This window comes from Barbatula barbatula, assembly GCF_947034865.1.
Source record: "Barbatula barbatula genome assembly, chromosome: 5".
NCBI lineage: Eukaryota > Metazoa > Chordata > Actinopteri > Cypriniformes > Nemacheilidae > Barbatula > Barbatula barbatula.
This window is the reverse complement of record NC_136769.1, coordinates 3,835,579-3,856,108: the sequence shown is the minus strand read 5'-3', so window position 1 is coordinate 3,856,108 and position 20,530 is coordinate 3,835,579. Positions and strand designations below refer to the sequence as shown.

Genomic DNA, 20,530 nt, shown 5'->3' with positions numbered 1-20,530 from the left:
TTTGCTAATTTATCAGCCGTTTCATTCCCTTTTATCTCCATATGTGCTGGTACCCAACAAAATGTTACATTTATACCTTCCATTTTTAATCTATACAATAATGTCACAAACGGATGTGGCGTTTACTTTAATGTTTATACGCTCACAGATGTACTCGAGTCTCAAGAAAAGTTATTGTAATATCATCAGTCGACAAATATCACCAGTTCAGTCACAGACGACGGTATTTGATCACTATGGTTACCGCTACTACAGGCACAATTGAGGCAGCTAACAGCTCCTCGTAGGACCCCGGGGGCGGAGCCAGGAGTCGCAGCGGCAGCAGCACGACAAAAGCGAAAGTGAAAGTGGTCTTTTAATATATGGGCTATGCTAAACGTTTTATGATCATTAATCGTTGACATGATTATTTGGTCTTTTAGATATTTTAAGATGTATCTGCTTTGCTGTATTTTCATGTCAGTATTTCTGGGGTTTGGTGACGGTAAGTAACATGTTTATTTGTACAGTCTTCTGTTCGATGGTTTATCACGGACTAATAGATATTCGTGCACAGAGGCTAAAATCAATATCATGTATTTGGCTGCTTTAAATGCGGTTGTATGTACATTCTTGAAACAGCATAGTTATTTAAAGTGTTTATAAAAACAATATAACTGCATGTAACTTCCGGAAATATACACCATGGCATGGTTTTCATTTGAATTACTAAATGATCAGTATGAGAATGTTCAGTCATTCTTAGATTGACAGCTTAAACAAAAGCTGGGTTTAGGCCAAACAAATGTCCCTTTTAGACATGAACTAAAGTGAGTATAAAAAAATTGAGTTTCATCTCCCATCTTAAAGGGGCAGTTCACCCAAAACAGAAAAGTCTGTCATCATTTACTCACACTCGGGTTGTTCCAAACCTGTATACGTTTCTTTGTTTTGCTAAACACGAAGGAAGATATTTGGAAGAATTTCAGTAACCAAACAGATCTCATCCACATTTACTGCCATAGAATGGTGTATGATTCGAGATATGTTTGGGTTTAGCAGAATGACACGAGGGTGCATAAATAATAAAAAAGGTTCACTTTTGAGGTAACTATGAATTCACAATGTGGTAAGCTGATCCCAGTTTATCCAGTTTGAAGTCTGTCCATTTGAATTGAAGTGAAACAAAAATCACAATTTATTTGAAGAAGAAGAATATTAAAACCACCGAATTGTTTTTTTTCTATGAAAGGGATACTTCACCAAAAATGAAAAGTCTGTCATCATTTACTTACCCTCAGGTTTTTCTAAACCTGAATATGTTTGAACACAAAGGAAGATATTTGGAATAATGTCAGTAACCAAACAGAATTTTCAGTTTTTGTTGAACCATCACTTTAATAATATATTAGTTATGTTTTATCTATTTATATATAAATAATGTTTTACTTTTTAGGTTTAACAGTGAAGGGTTCCTCAGGACCTCTCGTTGTTCCTCTGGGAGGTTCAGTTCTTCTGCCCTGTTCTGTTGATTCACTCGTATCACTGAAGGATCTGGAGGTGCAATGGAAGAGATCAGACTCACATATTCTCATTCATCTGTATGAAGATGGAGATATTAGACCAGAAGTCCAACATGAGGATTATCGTGATCGAGCTCATTTCTTCACTGACAACATTAAAGATGGAAACTTCTCTCTCATGTTGATGAATGTTACAGATAAAGATGAAGGACAATACACATGTACAGTTCACAGCGGACAAGAGTCTGGAGAAACTGTGCTGGAAATTCAAGATGTTGGTGAGTTTGATCATATGAGTTGCTCATATCGTTTTACAAATGTAGTCTACCATTGAATTTATATATATTTTTATTATATTCATTCAGAGCGATTGATAGTGTCTGGATCAGATCAGTCAATATCAGTGTATGTTGGCGAGGACGTGACTCTGAACTGCTCTGTGGACTCTCACATCCCACCTGAACACATTGAAGAGGTTTCATGGAAGAAAATAGTTAAAGATGAACACATCACGGTTCTGCTGTATGAAAGCAATAAAACGCTATTAGATGCATCAGATACGCGATACAGAGACAGAGTTGAGTTCTTCAGTGATGAAATCCACAGAGGAAACTTCTCTCTCAGACTGAAGAGAGTCAGAAGTGAAGATAAAGGAGTTTACATGTGTCAAGTGTTTGCTGGACGACTCTCAGACAACACGACTGTAACACTGGAACAACTCGGTGAGTCAACAACAACAATAACAAAATTTATAGGGTTGGATTCCCAAACTATTGAGTTAATAAATTAATTGCTATGCAAATGTTGCAAAATGGTCTTCTATAAGTTACACTGATAAAAATATTATCTCATCACATTTAAGGCTGATAAAAACTGCTGTGTGTGTTACAGGTTTCTCATCTTTACACATACTGGTGTTGATTCTGTGTGTTTCTGCATGTGGATCTGCTCTTCTGCTCTTCTGCTCTCTCATATACTGCAGATCAAACAACACAGGTATGCATTGTTGGGGCTTAAAAACACAACATAACTGAAGCCACAAATCTGACCATATTTGACTCTTTTTCACGCCAGTGGTGAGATATCTTGTCAATTAAAAAGACACACTTCACTGCCAAAGACGAGTATTTACAAAATACCCCCTTTAGTAACATTCATCCGTTGTCAAGTGACAACTAGTGGAAAGTAGTAGCAATAACATTCAATTTAATGAATTTCTTTATCATTTTAAGAATATTTTTATTTATGTATTGTGACAGTGAATCCACACCATGACATAAAAAAACTTTAAACGAATAACTATTCAGTTTATAGATGCTTTAATAAATGTTTACATATATAACATTATTTTGTACCCCATAAAGACACCAGTGGGACACTCTGGAAGCTTCAGATTTCTCTTGTTGTTTGCCCAAACGTCTGTGTTTTCTCTGCCTTCCTCTTGTGGGGTTTTATTGAGGGTAAGTATAGTTATGGGTTTGAATTATATTTGTAAATAAATAACTTGCAGTATTAAGCATGTGGGATTTTTTTCCGTTTGTTCTAATGTTGTAATAATTCAGGTGTGGTATATACGTGGTGTCCATATTTGCTGTAATTGGACTTGAACATGTTTAAACCATAAAAGTTTTGTCATATGTTATGTAATGCATTATTCAAATTTCTGTTTTAGGATTCGTGAACGAGACCGTCACTTGCTGTGCTCTTTATATTCTGAGAACTGTTATGTTGTTTTGGGCGGTACGCTTTTTAAAGTATCTTCAAGGTATGTTTCAGTGGAAAAATGTTTACTTTCTCAAGCAAATCGCATTTTAAGCATAACAATATTTTGTCACAAAGTATATGGTCATAGTAATTTAGTGGAACGTATGATTGCAAGAAAAAATGCAGAAGATACACATTTTAAGAATGTTATTATTTATTCATAATAATATTACTTTACAATTTGTGTTTCAAGGGAAATGCAGGAATCTTATCTAGAGTTTTATTTCCTTTTAACTAGACATATTTTACCTTTATGTATTAGTTAACCAGTCTTCGTCTTAGCAGAGCATCTACATAAAACTGAGAAGGGTACAATTTGCTCAAGTAGACGGGACTAAAAAGGATGTATACACAGATAAGCCAAAACATTACGACCACCAAACAAACCTTACGACTCCATTCATCATGTGCTGTTGGTCTGTGTGCTGCCAGAACAGCACAGAGTCACCCAGGTGCCAGGTGCTGACCCTTTAAACTGTGCTTTGGTATCTGATTCTGTAGGCTCCGGAGGGGGAGCAGAGCCACCAAAGAGCAGCTTGGTGGTCCACCACATCCCATAGATGCTTGGGATCAAGATAGAAGAGATGTAAAGAACTAGAGTATTTTACTTAAGTACATTTTTCAAGAATTGTTTTAACTTCACTACATTAAAGCATATATTTTTATACTCAAGAAAGTACTTAATTTTTAATGTACTTTTTAAAAGCAATTTTAGAGTCAACAAATCTATTTATTTATCAAATGTAGTTAAATAAAAGTATGATATGGAGTATGCTTAATAATGTAGAGCAGTAAAAACACTGATAAAGTACACACTCTTGATCCTTGAGAGTAAAGATACTCAAGTACTTTACACCTCGGCATTGATAAGCATTTGTCCCTTCTCAAACCAATTCATATCTCATATGACACACGATCCTTGCTATTCCAGAAATATCTTGAAACCAGTTTGCCTTCTGCATCAAAGTTGTGCCTTTATTAAAATCACACAGATCTTTAATTCTGCCCAGCTATAATGGTTTGGTTCATAAGTGTATATGAATAATATCCTTGTAGTGCAAATGTTAATATGATGTATTTCATATGACATTTTTTGTTTACAGGCAGCAATAAAACATGGATCAGGTTTTTCAGTGTCCAAAGAGAACTTGGGCTCTTTTCAATCATTGTTTATTCAGGTAAATGCACAACAGAAACTACTCTCATTATTGTCACAAAGGTGGTGTCAAAGCAACAGACAGTTTTAAACGCAGATTCAACTGAAAATGTATTCTCACAGTTTATAAGCTGCAAAAACAACAGTTTAGCCCATAGACAGCAGTGACCCGAGCCAGGGGAAGACTTCCAGGTAGCAAGCAAAGGATATGTCACCAGATAGGAGAGAAGAAATGGCAGGAGAAGAACCGCTTGGCAGACAGACAGGCAGGAGGGGGGGCTTGACAATGGAAACTGGGAGGTAACTGGGGCAGACCGAGAAGCAGGAAAGCAGCTCTAGATTGGAGACATCTGGAGCACAGGTCTTTACTAGGCACTAGGACCAGGTCCAATAAGACATGATAGATCAGAGAAGTAGCAATTGGCTCTTTTATGAGCATCATACTCAACAGTCTGACTGAGACTGAGAACAAGGGAAATAAAATATAGAGGAAGTAGATGAAGAGACTAATGAGAAGCAGGTGTGGGCTTTATAATTGAAGGAAGACGCAATGCAGATAAGAAAAGGGGTCAGGAAAGTCATCACTATGTGCGAAAACAAGGCAAGCTGACATTTCATTTATGTAATCAGATGACAAAATGTTAGAGTTTGTTCATTATTGCATCACATCATATTTTGCTTAATCTTTCTTTAAATATTATGTTTATAACGTTACATTTTTGGGGCATGTTTGGTTATCAAACATACAGTTTCAAACCAGCACTAGTTCAGTGAAGTTGTCATTTATTATTTTAATTAATTTCCTCACCAGTTTTCTTTGCCTGTGGCTGGAAAAACACTGCACACTACACAAGTGTTGAACCTCGGGTACTCATAGGAGTTTATTATGGATTTGTGGTACTACTGTCTCTCTCTATCATGAAAGGTAAGACTTTTGTTAAAGTATAATCCACTAATGTGTGGTTCTCAATCATGAATCTATTTGAGGTTGATAAGTTTGCGGTTTGGGCCACAGGAGTAATCTATGAACTGTTGTTTCATTCCTTACATCATTTAATGTTTATATAAGTGTACAGTCATTACATTACCATGATTTAGCTTTTTCCACCTTAACATTTTCAAGTGAAGCATTGGGGTCTAAGACCTTAAAGTGAAATCAGAATCAGAACTTTAGGGGAAGAATATGAATAAGGGGCTGTTCTTATATGCAAACCCTGTGTTTCATCGTTTTAAAACAAACACACAATTCATCAGCTTGGACAAAAGACAGTGTATGCCAGCACCAATAAAGGCCCAAAAGCTGTATTTATACTCTTACTGTTAGATGGATGCTAGAAAGTAGTGAAAAATATTAACAGTAACTCTTAGCATAAAGAGGATTCAGACTTGATTCAGATTGTAGTCTTTGCTAAATGACAATAATGTTGCTTCTGATGTTCCTTGTTTGTATTGTTTTACATTACTAATTATTGTTTTCCTTTTCAGCCTTAACCCAAAATGTACCTCTGATTATCATGCTATTTCTCTTGACTTCTTCGTTTCAAGAGCTTCAAATACTATTCTCATTTAGACTTTTAAATCTGGGTGAGTGATCATTTTACATACAGTTTATTACATCGATAACAGTATTGGTGCATAATAACAAATTTTATTAAAATTGGTTCCTGGATCAGCATCCCTGTCCACCAATCAGGGGTGCGTTTCCCAAAACCATTGTTCCAACAATCAATCACAAGCAGCATTGCAAAGTTGCGAATAGGAACTACAGGTCTAGAGCTGTGGTCAGAAGTTTCATTTCGTATTATTATGACATTATGACCGGCATACTTTCACACCCTTCTACACTCCCCATCAAGAACCCTGCGTTCAGCAAACCAGCGGCGTCTTCTAGTCCCTTAAAGGCATTAAATCTCTTCCCGCTGTAACAAAGGGGCAGGCGGGAACCGGCGAACATTTAACATTTTAATAAAAAATAAACAAACAAGCCACCTCACGGTAGACTGCCGGCAACTGAACATAAAAACTAATGTAACGTATGCCCGGTTCCGGTCCCTTCTCGTCATACACTCCTGCTGCTCCTCTCTTATGCCTCCTGGAACTCCTCCGTGAGAGATGCGAGACCGGTGCACACACACCTGACACTCACGTGACCGGCCTCGCGCCTTTCCCTCATGGCTTTCGTCCCGCCCTGCTCATTCTCCTTCACAACTCCTTCCTGGTGGAACATTCTTCCTGACTCGATCCGGTCAACCACATCTCTCACAACCTTAAGAAAACTACTTACCCCCTCTCCTCTTTTAAACACTTGACAGACAAATGAGAACAAAACTAACCCTCCCTCTCCGGGGCGTAGAAAGCTTTTCAAAAGTGAAGGGGATGGATGTGATTTGTTTATTAACAATAAAAATGATGGATACAATGACAGAGGGGTACCAAATGTATAAAATACAAGATATAAAAAGCTTCCCATTTAAATGAGTGATACTAGAAACGTATAAAAACACACTCGGAACACACAAAAAAAACATCAAAACTCTGTGGTGAAAATACACAACAGTAGACTTGCTGAAGAATCACAAATACTTAAATAATCCTTCGGGGCTTTTTTCCCTTACTCAGGACATATTGAGGAAATCAAAATCAGTTGAGTTTGCTTCTGTTGAAATTTGTTCAAGGTTGACGCCCATTTTGGCTTAAAATTACTGCGGTCTGTTAAAACAGCTGCGAAGTATAACACACCGTTGCCATGAAAAACAAAGCGTTGCTATCGACGCAGTTCTGTTCACTCAGGAAATTTAATCGTTTTTAAATCAATAAACTCCTTTTAAAATCAATATTTTGTGTCAAATTATTGATTTATTTGGTAGGTAGCCATGTAATAAGCGTATAATGTATAGCGAGGCGGTTGCTATAGCAAATACAACCCCAACAGGCTGATCGGGACCCCGACGCGAATAAACATTATCCCTTAACTTACATAGCAATTAGTATTAGTCTAAAAAACGAAATATAATAAAGAAAACACTCGAAATGTCAACAAAACAAAAACAGAACATTTTCCCAAACACATATCAAGCTTATTTAAAAACCTCGAAAGCATAAACACTCATTCAAAGTACCTGGAAAAGGGAGATGTGTCATGTAAATAACCATGACCATAAGGTCCCGCCTCCTCAGCACGAGCTAACTGACACAAGAGAGGCGGGACTTAAGGCAGAACAGCCAATCATCAGCCGGTGTCATGTTTGAGAGGGAGGGGGAGAGGAGACAGCCGCAGACCGTAGAGCGGCCAGAGAAACGGAAGAGTGAGTGACTGTAGTAAGACGTTTGTGCTGAAAAACTGCAGAAAAAGTGTGGGTGTTGAACCCTCTCACCGGGAAAAGTGTAGGTGTTAAAACCCCCACATCCCCCACCGGTGCGACACGCCTGCTCTCTCTTTCTCTCAACAGATATTGTTCTAACTTTGGTTGAAACTTGTAACTTGGTGTTAGCACCTATCGTACTATTACTCCTGTAAGTCACTCTGGATAAAAGCGTCTGCTAAATGACTAAATTTAAATGTAGACTAACGTGCATCAAGCTTTTGAGCAAAGTAAGAAAGCGACATGCAGTGCATTCCATATCCATCATTCTAAATAAATATAAATACAATTTTACATCTTTTAGTTTGTAAAGAAAATAGAAGTGCTGTTTTTATTTGAAAGTGCGCATGTGCATGACCTGCGTGCTCTATGACCCTGAGGAATCCCTGCACGGAATGACATAGGAGGACACTTATAAATGAATTAAATATTGTGAAATAAAACAACAGATAACAAAAGTAGAATAACAAAAGTAGCAAGAATTTGACATGAATCATATCTGACTGTATTTATTAGTAGACATCACACCTGTGTGGCATCATCAACAAGATCGCTGAACCAACTCGGTTCAAACATTTGATCTCAGACACATTTACTACGGTTTGGGTCGTTACCACTTCGTTATATTTCCTCACCAATGCATCATACTATGGTTGTTAACCAGCGAGTTATGTTGTTGTTCGAGAAACGCAGCCCTGATTAGGTTTGGGTTGATATTGGGTTTACTTTGTGCTGTATAGATATAGGGACTTGTACATCATATAAATCTATATCCTCTGCTGATTTAGGGTTAGTTTGGGAAGTTATTTCACAGTAAAGTTGTTCCTCAACGTCTAGTACCAACCAGAACTGTTAATTTAGCAACAAACCTTACTTGACAAAATCACAGTTACTGACCATAGAAGTATTTTTACTGGTGTTATATGGTAATATAAATATTTTAACTGATTCACTTCTAAAGTTCATTTGACCATTATTTACAGGTCTTTTATTTGAATATATTTAAATATAATGGAACATTAATATTTTATTTTAGCCAGTTTCGTTCCCATCGGTTAAGCTTCTACTGGCGTTCTGTGTATTTTTGTGTCAACTTCAAATTAAAGACAAAGGTAAGTGCATGTTAAAATATAATATATTATATGAAGTATATAGTACTATAATGTATAGTATATACATATATACAGTATCATTTTTGTACTATATGGGACCCTATTCTAACAACCCATATATCTATGGAAAGCTTATTTATTCAGTTAGAACAATTGACACATAAGACGTTTTGTTGTCCAGTTTCACATATAGTACTATACTGTACTATTTACATATGAATGCAGTTCATCTTTTTATTTTTATTCACAGTCTTACAGAAAAGACGGTTATTACTTATAATGATGCTTCTGGATATTCCTCTATCAATCTATTTTTATCTAGTCACATTGGAAAGGGAAAAAGGTATGCTTATTTCAATAATATTAGCAATGTTTTCAAAGTAAATAAATTAAAACATGTTGTTAATGTTCATTAAAGTTTTTCTATTTGGGACAAGAATGTATTTTTTTGTATACTGTATTATACTTTTTCTTGTACTTCAAAGTTATTTCAATTTAAAACATCTCTTTGCTGTTTGGGCAGTTATTACGTAATTCAATCAAGACGAGAATGAGGAATACTAAACTAATGATATAAACCCCAGGAAGCCGTGGGTTACAGTGGATTTTATAACATCTAAGGGCGTTGTTTTACACTTGTAATGCACTGCTTTGTGGGGTTTATTACTGTTATAAAACAGTTATTCCACATGCGTAGCAAGGTTTCATAAAATAAAGAAATTAAAGGGTTATTTAGGCTATGTAATGCGGTCAGCAGTTATAAATCGGGTATTTTATAATGGCTTAACTCGGCTCAACCAATCAGAATCAAGAACCGTTTTTATTTTTACAGTCGCCAGCTAAAATCCTTATTAAACAACATATTTAGGAACAACGTTTAAAACGTGCATGAACTGTACCATAATATCTGTTTCATAAGCTTAAATTGCACATAAAAATCAAGTTTCCGAAGTGGCTTCGCTTAGGGTTAGTGAGTGAAGAGTTGATAATATTATAATATGTATAAGTGACTTTAGTAAGTCCACAGAATCACCTTACTAATCATCTGACATTCACTTGTATAAAATGTGTGTTTTGAGCTTCTCTGTTTTTATGTTGTTTGTTTTAATAACAGATTATATGGGATGGATCTCAGTCATTTCATTTATCCAAGCCCTGAAGATGATCGTGATCTTCCAATGCAGTGCTCATGGTATTATCCACATTGCCCATATCTCAATTACAATGCTGTGTATTCCCAACCTTAACCGTAACTACCTTGTGTATTATTGACCTTAAAATATGAGGTATATAAGTGATGTTAGATATAAGTGTTAAGTGATAAGTGTGTTAAGATCTCTGAGAAGAGCTAAATGTGCTTTTTACAAAACCAGTAAAAATCACAAAAACTTTTTTTATTATATTTATTTTATTTCATAGCTGCAACTTTTATGTAGATTGATTAAGCTGTAAAACACAAGTTTGTTACTGTGAATTTTATTCAACCCTACGGGCAAACTTTGTTTTTATCACAATCTAAAAATTGCTGGGTTGTTTTTAATCCAGTTTTGGGTCAAAAAGGACGAATAAAGCTGCTGTGTTAAATTAAAGCATTTTTTAAAATTTGATCCAACAATGGATTAAAACAACTCCGCATTATTTACAACCCGGTGATTGAGTTTTGTCCTCTTTTGACCCAAAACTGGGGTAAAAATAACCCAGCATTTAATAATACATGAACCTTCCATGTGTTATTTGATCTTTTAATCTGTGTTTTCTGCTCCGTCTTTTACCTACAAATTTTGCACACACAGCAACATTTGCAGAACAAGAACAACGCAGAACAACGCAGAGCAAGCCTTGATACTACAGAGATGACACGTAAGACACGCAGCTGCACAATAAACAAGATCCCACAGCAGATCTACACAGCAAAAAAATCTACATCTTTCCTTCCAAGACTTGTAATGATTTCTTGAAAGGATTTCAAAATGTCTAAATGCTTAAAGATGAAGGTTCTTAAGGGTTTTTTACAGTAGTGCCATAGAAAATACAGGATAAAACATGACTTTGTGGCATAGCATTGTGGCAAAGGTAGAGTCACATTTGTTTCAATGAGATCAGGTCGTACGACCAAGCGAATGAATGCAACTTTATGATGGTTTGACGTAGCCTGTGCTCTGTATCTGTATTAGTGCCTCTCTGCAGTGCTGTTATCTACATGTTTGGAGCAGTTGGTCTTGTTTTGCTGAATTCTGCTGCACTTATGACAGAACTTGTTTTGAAAGCACGTAAGTGAATACGTCTTTTACATTACATTTACATTTATTCATTTTATCCAAAGCGACTTACAAAGAGTTCAGGGAGCAACAAACGGTAATAACAGAGCAACAGTACGATTGGTGTTAAAACAAAGTTTCTAAAATATTTTCTTTCAATGTAACTTTTCAATACCATCCAGTTTTGTGGTATACAAATACATTTCAGATTTCATCATTTAACATGTTCTAAATGGTTTACTTCATATTTATAGATGTTTCTGTTCTTTTTATTGATGTAATTCATTGATTTCAACTGCTAGGAACTGGTGAACGTGTGATGAAAGATCTGAGACTCATCGTCTTTCCTTCTGAGTGTGTTTTTGCCTTATCCTTGCTGGTTTTACAAATGCATGCTTTCTGTGAGTATCGTTGAAATCTTTCATCTTTTTTTATAGATGATATAGACAGTATGACTTCAGCAGTTAAAACTTTAAGAATTATTATTGTCATTTTCTTTAAAAAAATAAAACTGAAACCGAACATTTAAGGCTCAATACAAGTTGAAGTTCAAATTGAAGCTCATAAGAGGACAGGATCTTTCAAACTAGATGTAGGGGTGGGTTTCAGAGATCAGTGAAGTGGGCCTATAAGGTAATGATGATATGTGTTTTACTTTATGATGTTAATTTGACAATTCTCATTTTCTCTGTCTAACGCCTTCTGTCACTATAGGGTGTAAGACTGAGTAAGTTCATATTTTTATACGCTAAATTTTGCTTAAAATAAAATCTTTTATTTGTATTTATTAATATTCTTTAATTCTGTTTTCCAGTGCACATCATGATCAAAATAACTTGACTCAAAGAGATCTCGAGGTAATGTACTCATTTAAATTGTTATGGCCTGCATTACAAAGTTTGACATCTTAAAATATGTTTTTGTAAAATATATATTATAACATATTTTCTCAACATAGAACACAGAAGCTCATGAATTGGAGACACTGTCTGCACCTGATACTGGGATTTCAAAGGCACGTCAATAATGTACAGGCCTCCTGGAAGATAATCGGGACAAATCCTTCATCTATGTGTTAAGTGTGTTTGTTTACTGTTGTTTACAGCTTCTCAAACAAATGTAAATTCTTTCCTACATCGGTGTGAGAAACTGTAAAGTTTAGTCTAAAGCCCATTTATAAAAAGGAATATGGTACTATGACCCAAGTACATTTCATGTAGGATTATTGACTGTGAAAAGGGGCAAAAGATACTGGACAAAATGAAACCATAAGGGTAGAGAAAAATATGAGAACACCGCAATGGTTTTACTGTCTTATGCAGACGATGAATCTGCAGATCTCTATGAGCCGTTATAAGTTCAAAGTGATGATTAGAAAAGGAATAAATTTGGCTTTGTATTGAATATTTTCAAAAAAATAACGTAAAGTCAAAGTGAAATTGGCTTACTCAAGGAAAAACATGCCCATCTTTACAAATAAAAGGTATCAGAGAACTCCTAATTCAAGATGGACAAATCAATGACAGTCTTCCTTCAATATGACCCTTGATCATGACTCTGTGGTAAGGCATCGGATTAGAAGTATAAAAGGTCATGGGTTTGATTGTCAGGAACACATGTAATAATAAAATGTAAAGCTTGAATGCACTGCAGGTCGCTTTGGATAAAAGCATCTGCTAGATACATTAATGTAAATAGTTAATGAAACGTGAGATAAAATGACGTCCATAAAGCAGTTCAATGTTGATTTTTTTTGGCAGTTTAAATATAAATGTTAAATGTACATTTGTCACTTTTTTATTTTGTGTCTCTTTTTGTGTATATTGAAAAACTTGATAAAAATGTTGTTTATCTTTTCATTCACATACTTTTATTTACAGTTTCTATAATGTTAGAAGAACATTTTGTTTTTATAGAATTTTAACTTTATAACTTGAAGCTTTGTTTTTATATTAAATTTTGTTTCTGTTTGTATGATATTCGTGCTTAAATGTTAAACTTTATTTTTGCAAATAAAAAGAAGAGACAAGGAAAAAGTGTTTCTCATTACTGCATAAATCTGCCTTATTCTGCAATATAAGTGAGTATTGTTTCAGCAGTTTGAGTTTATGCCAGCGTGTTTGTTCTGGTCCATTTCCCCAGAATAATTTTTCTTACTTCGTATAGTTGTTGATGCACTTTCAGACTTTCTTTTTATGTCAGTACTGCTGAGGATTGCTTTTCGTGACTGATATCTTCTTTACAAACCTTGGATTGAATGTCATTTACATTAAATCAGACGGTCAAATGATTGTTTATAATTCTGAGGTGGTAGTTCATATATTAATATAAATAATGTCATATAGTAAACCAATGACACGCAGTAGAGTGATGATAGTGCTATATGGGACCCTGGATCACAAAACCAGTCTTAAGTAACACGGGAATATTTGTGGGTCTAAATTATCGATTTTTTTATTTAAGCCATAAATCAAAATAAGATGGTGTTAGATGGTGTGCGCCACAACCCACATCAACCGATGTCTCAAAGGGAAACTTCACCCAAAATGGATCTTCTGTCATTTACTCGCCTTGAGTTGATCCGAATGTGTGTATACATGTCTTCGTTCTGATGAACAAATAGAAAGATTTTGAAGAAAGCTTATAATCAGAGAGATTTTACCCCTCATTGACTCACATATAGGAAAAATTACTTTATCTTATTTTTCTGTTGAACATATAAGACGTTTCGGAGATTGTAGGACAGCAAACAGTTCTGGGGTTTCTTTTGACAATTTATTCTTACTATGGGAGTCAATGGAGGTCAAAATCTCTCTGGTTATAAGCATTCTTCGAAATATCTGTCATCAGAACAAAGACATTATTGCAGATTTGGAACATGTGAACAAACTCAAAGGTGAGGAAATAATGGCAGAACTTTCCTTTAAAAGAAAATTGTTGAAAACATAACACATGGCAAATGTTTTAATTAGACTCATATTGACAAGATTTCTTAAAAATAATAGTCTGTAGGTTTGTAAAGAGACCATTATTATTATTATATAGGTGCTCGTGTATCCAGATTTTGTCAATTGTTTGTTACTGATAAACTAATTGTAAAAATGTAATCTTTTCATGTCAGAAAGACTGGCGTAGCTTCACAAGCATCCCAAGCTCAGGAAATGTGTTCACATTAGTACACATTTAACGGTGTATGAAAGATTTATTTACATTTATAAGCTTTATTAATGTCATGACAAACATTTAGATTTAGTAACGTATTGCTTGTCCGTGGTTTTCTGTGAAATATATGTTTAGAGTTTGTTCTCTTTCAATACCTTACACTCCGTGTAAGAACCAAACTGGTTTAAACAGGCCTGCATGAACTAAAGGGATTATTTGCAAACATGAGCTTGGACTTTAGAGAGATGATAACATGAACATAAATATATTTATTCACTAAAAATTGACTTCCTTGTGATTTTTATCTCAAAGTATATCATTCTTCTCTTTCATTTTTAAATAAAACTGAAAAAACTCTTACCAATTGAATTATTTGCTATCATTAAATTTTTTTTAGGATATTCAATCATGGCAGGGATCATTTCTATGTGGTACTTAAAAATGGTGCGCTGAAAAGTTTACATATATATATTGACCCTAAAAGCACTCTTTTCTGTTAGTGACAAAATACCATTTAAAAATGACTAAGGAACACAGGCAATTTATCATAGTAGAGATGTTAATAAATTAAATATATTTGATATTTGTATTGTTGAGCAAACTCCCATGAACCCTCCAGCACCCTGTAGAGGGTGTAGAGCTGGTCCAGCGTTCCACGGCCTGGACGAAAACCACACTGTTCCTCCTGAATCCGAGGTTCTACTATCGGCCGTATTCTCCTCTCCAGTACCCTGGCATAGACTTTCCCGGGAAAGCTGAGAAGTGTGATCCCCCTGTAGTTGGAACACTCAACCAATCCACATGTGTTTTGTGGATTTGGAGAAGGCATTCGACTGTGTCCCTCGTCGCATCCTGTGGAGGGTGCTTCGGGAGTATGGGGTCTGTGGTCCTTTACTAAGGGCTGTCAGGTCCCTGTACGACCGAAGCAGGAGCTTGGTTCGCATTGCCGACAGTAAGTCGGACTTGTTCCCAGTGCATGTCGGACTCCGGCAGGGCTGCCCTTTGTCACCAGTTCTGTTTGTAATTTTTATGGAGAGAATTTCTAGGTGCGGCCAGGGGCCGGAGGGTGTCAGGTTTGGGGACCACACGATCTCGTCTCTGCTATTTGCGGATGATGTTGTCGTGTTGGCCCCTTCAAACCAGGACCTTCAGCATGCACTGGGACGGTTTACAGCAGAGTGTGAAGCGGCTGGCATGAAAATCAGTGCCTCCAAATCCGAGGCCATGGTCCTCAGTCGGAAAAGGGTGGCTTGTCCACTTCAGGTTGGTGGAGAGTTCCTTCCTCAAGTGGAGGAGTTTAAGTATCTCGGGGTCTTGTTCACGAGTGAGGGAAGGATGGAACGGGAGATTGACAGACGGGTCGGTGCAGCTTCTGCAGTAATGCGGTCGATGTACCGGTCCGTCGTGGTAAAGAAAGAGCTGAGCCGCAAGGCGAAGCTCTCAATTTACCGGTCAATCTACGTTCCTACTCTCACCTATGGTCATGAGCTTTGGGTCATGACCGAAAGGACAAGATCCCGGATACAGGCGGCTGAAATGAGCTTCCTCCGCAGGGTGGCTGGGCGATCCCTTAGAGATAGGGTGAGAAGCTCGGCCACCCGGGAGGAGCTCGGAGTAGAGCCGCTGCTCCTCCACATCGAGAGGGGTCAGCTGAGGTGGCTTGGGCATCTGTTACGGATGCCTACTGGACGCCTTCCCCGGAAGGTGTTCAGGGCCCGTCCGACCGGGAGGAGACCCCGGGGAAGACCTAGGACATGCTGGTGGGACTATGTCTACCGGCTGGCCTGGGAACGCCTCGGTGTCCCCCCGGAAGAGCTAGAGGAAGTGTCTAGGGTGAGGGATGTCTGGGCATCTCTGCTTAGACTGCTGCCCCCGCGACCCGGCCCCGGATAAGCGGTAGAAAATGGATGGATGGATTTGTATTGTTCATTTTACTTTTGTGTTCTGTTCATCAAAGATGTTTGTTACATGATGTATATAAATGCTTTTGGTCCATTGAGATTCTTAAAAGCAACTTGTTTGTGTATTATATGAGAGATGACTGAAATTCTAACTCAAGAGTACAGACATACATATGTGTTGCATTTCATTTCTTATTTTCCTATCCTTATTATTTTGTTATATATTTATTTAGCTAATCAGTTTAATATTATTTAGGCGTATTAATTCTTCTTATTCTTATTTTTTAATACTTTGTTTAATCTGATATTGTATGTAGTATTTGTATTGACTTAAGATAGGTCTCCTTGTCTCTAGCTCAAGGTTTTCAATAACGTCACAACTCAATGTTGTCTTTCATGGTATAATAGTACCTGCTGAACCAGATTTAGTCAGGCAAAGTTGAATCATTTTTCAATAAACTCATTTTATTCCATTATCACTTCATGTTGTGCCTGCTGTTATTTTCATCATTATCTCTGTATCTGCCTCATGGTTGATGTGAAGTGTTAACTTACAATAGTTTCACTTGCATCAGTCCGTGTAAATCAGGGAATCTTTCGTCCATTCAATATTCGTTTTCAAATAATAAAAAGGAAATTATTACCTTTCTCTTTATTTTGATTAAACTGGGAAAATGAACAAATGAACAACATCTTAAAGACTATTTTCAACCATGGGCTACAGTACATTTTCTCATGAACAGTTGTAAAGGTCACCAACAGAGAGAGCAAAGATGCTGCCTAAGCAACAGTCATTCTGGCCAGGTTTTCCAATAATGATGGATCTCAGAACTTATAAGCGTTTTCTACGAGCGAACGTTCATCATCGTTTCAAAAGCCAAAAATGCATTTAACACGACTGCACTTATCAGTGCTTTAAATATAAAGGGAAATCAGTTGCAAAACATGAAGTATTTGCACCTGTACACTAAAATGTACAATCACAGCCCCATTGTGAAAACTTGTAAAATAAAAAACTGAAGTTATGTTGAGATTTTCACTCGTGGACAAAACTAACAAATCTGTCTTCTGAATTTGAAGTTGCAGAAAAATAGTCACAAATGTGTAAACTGGCATTTACAAAACACAGTGAAAGATACGAATGCATTGCACATATTTACACGTTGTCCACAAATAGGCATCTACAACCTCTCACTTACAAAAACCTACAGTTACAAATCTTTCAAAACAAAAAGTGATGCTGTGATCATCTGTGTCTCCATCTTCATTGAGCTTGTCTATATTGGCTGGTTGGTTCTTGTCACATGACCTGCGCGGCTTTCTGAAAACTTTTTCATCTCGATGCGGCGCCGATGCGTCTGAAAAAAAGATGCAAAATGTGAATCGGGCTTATTATTTTCACCCGATAGGTCCTATTTGAATGTTGTTTTACATATTTTTTGTTCAACGTGTAATACTTTTTCTATGTGTAGATAGTACTTGTCTGCTGTAATTGTGCAATGTATTTAACACAGTCTAGGGAAAATAAAAAAGTTAAAATCAAAAGTAAAAGAAAATGCTGAATGTGTTTGTTGAACCACACTTTATTACACTTTTGAGTGGTGTAGAGGTGGCAATTTCAAGTTAAGTTTTTATTTGGGCCTATGTATTATCTAGCTTTCTAGCTCCAAACTAAATGTTTATTGTACACATTCATTACCAGCACTTCATTAATAATAGACACAAAGTGTTTTCATTGTGAATATGAACCTTTCCATTAGAGAACGATAAAGTGAAGAGCTTATCAATCCAATTTCTCAGGCATTCAGGCATTCAGGCATTACACTCAATGTCTTCTCCCTTCGCTGGAGGAGATTTTTGATATTTGTTCGGGTTTAGTATGCGTTTTGGCACACATCCAAAACATCTTAAGGCACACATCCAAAAAGATCAAAGGCACACAAAGACCAACAAAGCAAGAGGAGATAAAACATCAAAATGATAAAAACTGTAGAGAGGCAGATGAACTTAGAGACTTTCTCTTTGGTTTCCTAAAATGATTTAAGGTCCTATAAATTATCTCCCAAAATCACAAGAATAACTTAAATGATTTTTATTTTCATATAGACTATGATATATAAAAGCACCATGTTGAAAAAAAGATTTGTGTGGAATTAAAGTAGCAGTATGTGACAGTGAGTGGTTGAACTGCAGTTTGTGGAAGTTGTTAAAAAGGCTACTATTATGCTTTTATTTATGTTTCTTAGTTTGCTTTGCTTTACGCACAAATGACGCAATCGTCACAGCATCCATCCAGCGGGCCAATCAGTGCTGCGAAAAGGACGTGCAGGTCTGTGCTCCCGCCAACTGAACAGAGTCTGACCGATCGGGAAAGTGGACGGATGCAAGCTAAACTATATAGTTGATATTTGCTAAAGTTGTGTGCGTGATTGTAAAGTAAGTTACTGCTTCTTTATACATTGTTCTCTATTTAGTTTATGAACGTTTTAATAGCTCATGGGTAAACGTTAATGTAGCGAGTGACATACAACCGAGATCGTAAAGATGTTTGCGTGTATATTTACATATTGGTTGCCTCACATATTGCTTTGTTATATCTATAAAACATAATCTATGTGCCTTCTATTCAGGATTTAAAGTATTTAATGTTTATATATATATATGGCTCACTCTTAGAGTTGAAGTACTCGTGGGGCGCATGCGCACTAATGCGATAGAGCGGTCCCATCTCTGTCCTCAGAGCGCAAGGGTGTCAGATGTCAATCGCTCAGTAATAATCATGCTGAGTGGTGTACTTTCCCATATAATGGTATATTTGTTCTACTTATTGTACATTGTTGATCATTGTAACTTAATATTCAGTGTGGAGATTACTGTTACTATGTTTCTATTATTCGTTATTGTTCTTTGTACTTAATTATGTTTCTCATACTTTTATTTATAGAAAACCATGGTAAAAGTCTCTCACCGGACGCTCCGTAGTGGGTCTGTTATTCAACCGGCACTCTTGGCTTCTACTAGTCAACATTTTTACGAAGTCGTGCCACGTTTTCAACACCTCTGTGCAGATATTTACATCCTAGCAAGTCCACACTACTATCTACTTGAATGGGTGAAGACAGATATTTCTTAAATCGCTGACATAAATCACAATTAAACACAGGGCCGCTGCTAGCCATTTTGGTGCCCTAAGCATAATTCCATTATGATGCCCCCCCCCCCCCTTAAAGGTGCAAACTTTTCTTCAGTAAACAGCATAGTAAAACAAAAAATATCAATGTTTAACAGTAAAATCTCAATTCAGATTGCAAGCTGCACCGAAATTAAAGTAACTCGCCCCGCTCGACACGGGCTTCGGACCGACGGCTTCGAACCGACGTCGGTCCGATTGGGAGACGAGCGCTCTAACGAGGAGGCTAACGTCTCTGTTGATTGACAGTGAGGTTTACACACTAGATAGCTCTTCACTAGCTGGCCTCTGTCAAACTGCGTCAGGCGCACGCGCGATCAACCGGCACTGCCTTGGTGTGGATGGGGTGATATGGGATTGTTCGGCCGTTTTTTTTACATATACATGGCTAAAATATGCCTTAAAATTTTTTAAATTCATCAGGCTATTTTTGGTGCCCCCTCGGCACTTGGTGCCCTACGCACATGCGTGATGCGCGTGGTGGGAGCGGCGGCGCTGATTAAACAGCATATTTCCGATCAATCGACCGCCTGTATCCATTAATGCTTAAAATGTTTAACACCAAACAATACATTTGTTGGGAACAATATGTAGATTTTACTATGATAAACATGTTATTTTTAAACAGCGGCGACTGACGTCACTATGATTTATTGAATTGCATCACGTGTTTCATGTTACGCTTTCTCCAATTGTAAGTGTTACTAACCCTTCCATCTCCCCATAATAAAACAATCTCTTCCCAACAGCTGATTGGTTCTCATGAAGCGTCCTGTGTGACCAATCAGTCTTTTGATCTCAAACCTTTTTCTGTCCTGGCTTGACTTCATACATTTCTCATAGACACTTCTGCCTAAATCTGAATCACGATTCTCTCTGCTTTTCTTGTCACAGCATGCATGTTATTCCCAGTAATGATGTGCATGTCCCAGCAAATAATCCATTTAAATCTACTTCAAGACATGTCATGATTAAGATTGTAACTTTATAAGGTTCTGACTAAATCTGAAAGTTTTAATCTAATCTGAATTTATGGTTTATTGAACGTTATTGAAATCTTATATAATGAGACATTGGATGTTTTGTGGTAAATATGAAGGATGTGTACAGCTGGAATCTAACA

General features: G+C 36.7%; 1 protein-coding gene across 2 annotated transcripts; it reads left to right on the top strand.

Annotated features, from left to right (window-relative positions):
* The first annotated feature begins 253 nt into the window (after positions 1 to 253).
* Positions 254 to 13,185, top strand: LOC306893895 (uncharacterized protein). Of its 2 annotated transcripts, XR_013786640.1 has the most exons (17): positions 254 to 484; positions 1,436 to 1,780; positions 1,868 to 2,224; positions 2,394 to 2,498; positions 2,867 to 2,962; positions 3,175 to 3,267; positions 4,370 to 4,444; positions 5,234 to 5,347; positions 5,908 to 6,006; positions 8,821 to 8,896; positions 9,147 to 9,239; positions 10,011 to 10,088; positions 10,690 to 10,756; positions 11,071 to 11,166; positions 11,457 to 11,559; positions 11,969 to 12,011; positions 12,113 to 13,185. XR_013786640.1 is itself a non-coding variant. In XM_079456018.1 (10 exons), the coding sequence occupies exons 1-10, from the start codon at positions 403 to 405 to the stop codon at positions 8,841 to 8,843; spliced, it is 1,389 nt and encodes a 462-aa protein (XP_079312144.1). In that variant the 5' UTR covers positions 254 to 402; the 3' UTR covers positions 8,844 to 8,989. The 2 variants fall into 2 exon arrangements, 1 of the variants encoding a protein (XP_079312144.1); XM_079456018.1 differs by lacking the exons at positions 9,147 to 9,239; positions 10,011 to 10,088; positions 10,690 to 10,756; ... (2 more) ...; positions 11,969 to 12,011; positions 12,113 to 13,185 and having other exon boundaries at positions 8,821 to 8,989.
* Positions 13,186 to 20,530: the final 7,345 nt, after the last annotated feature.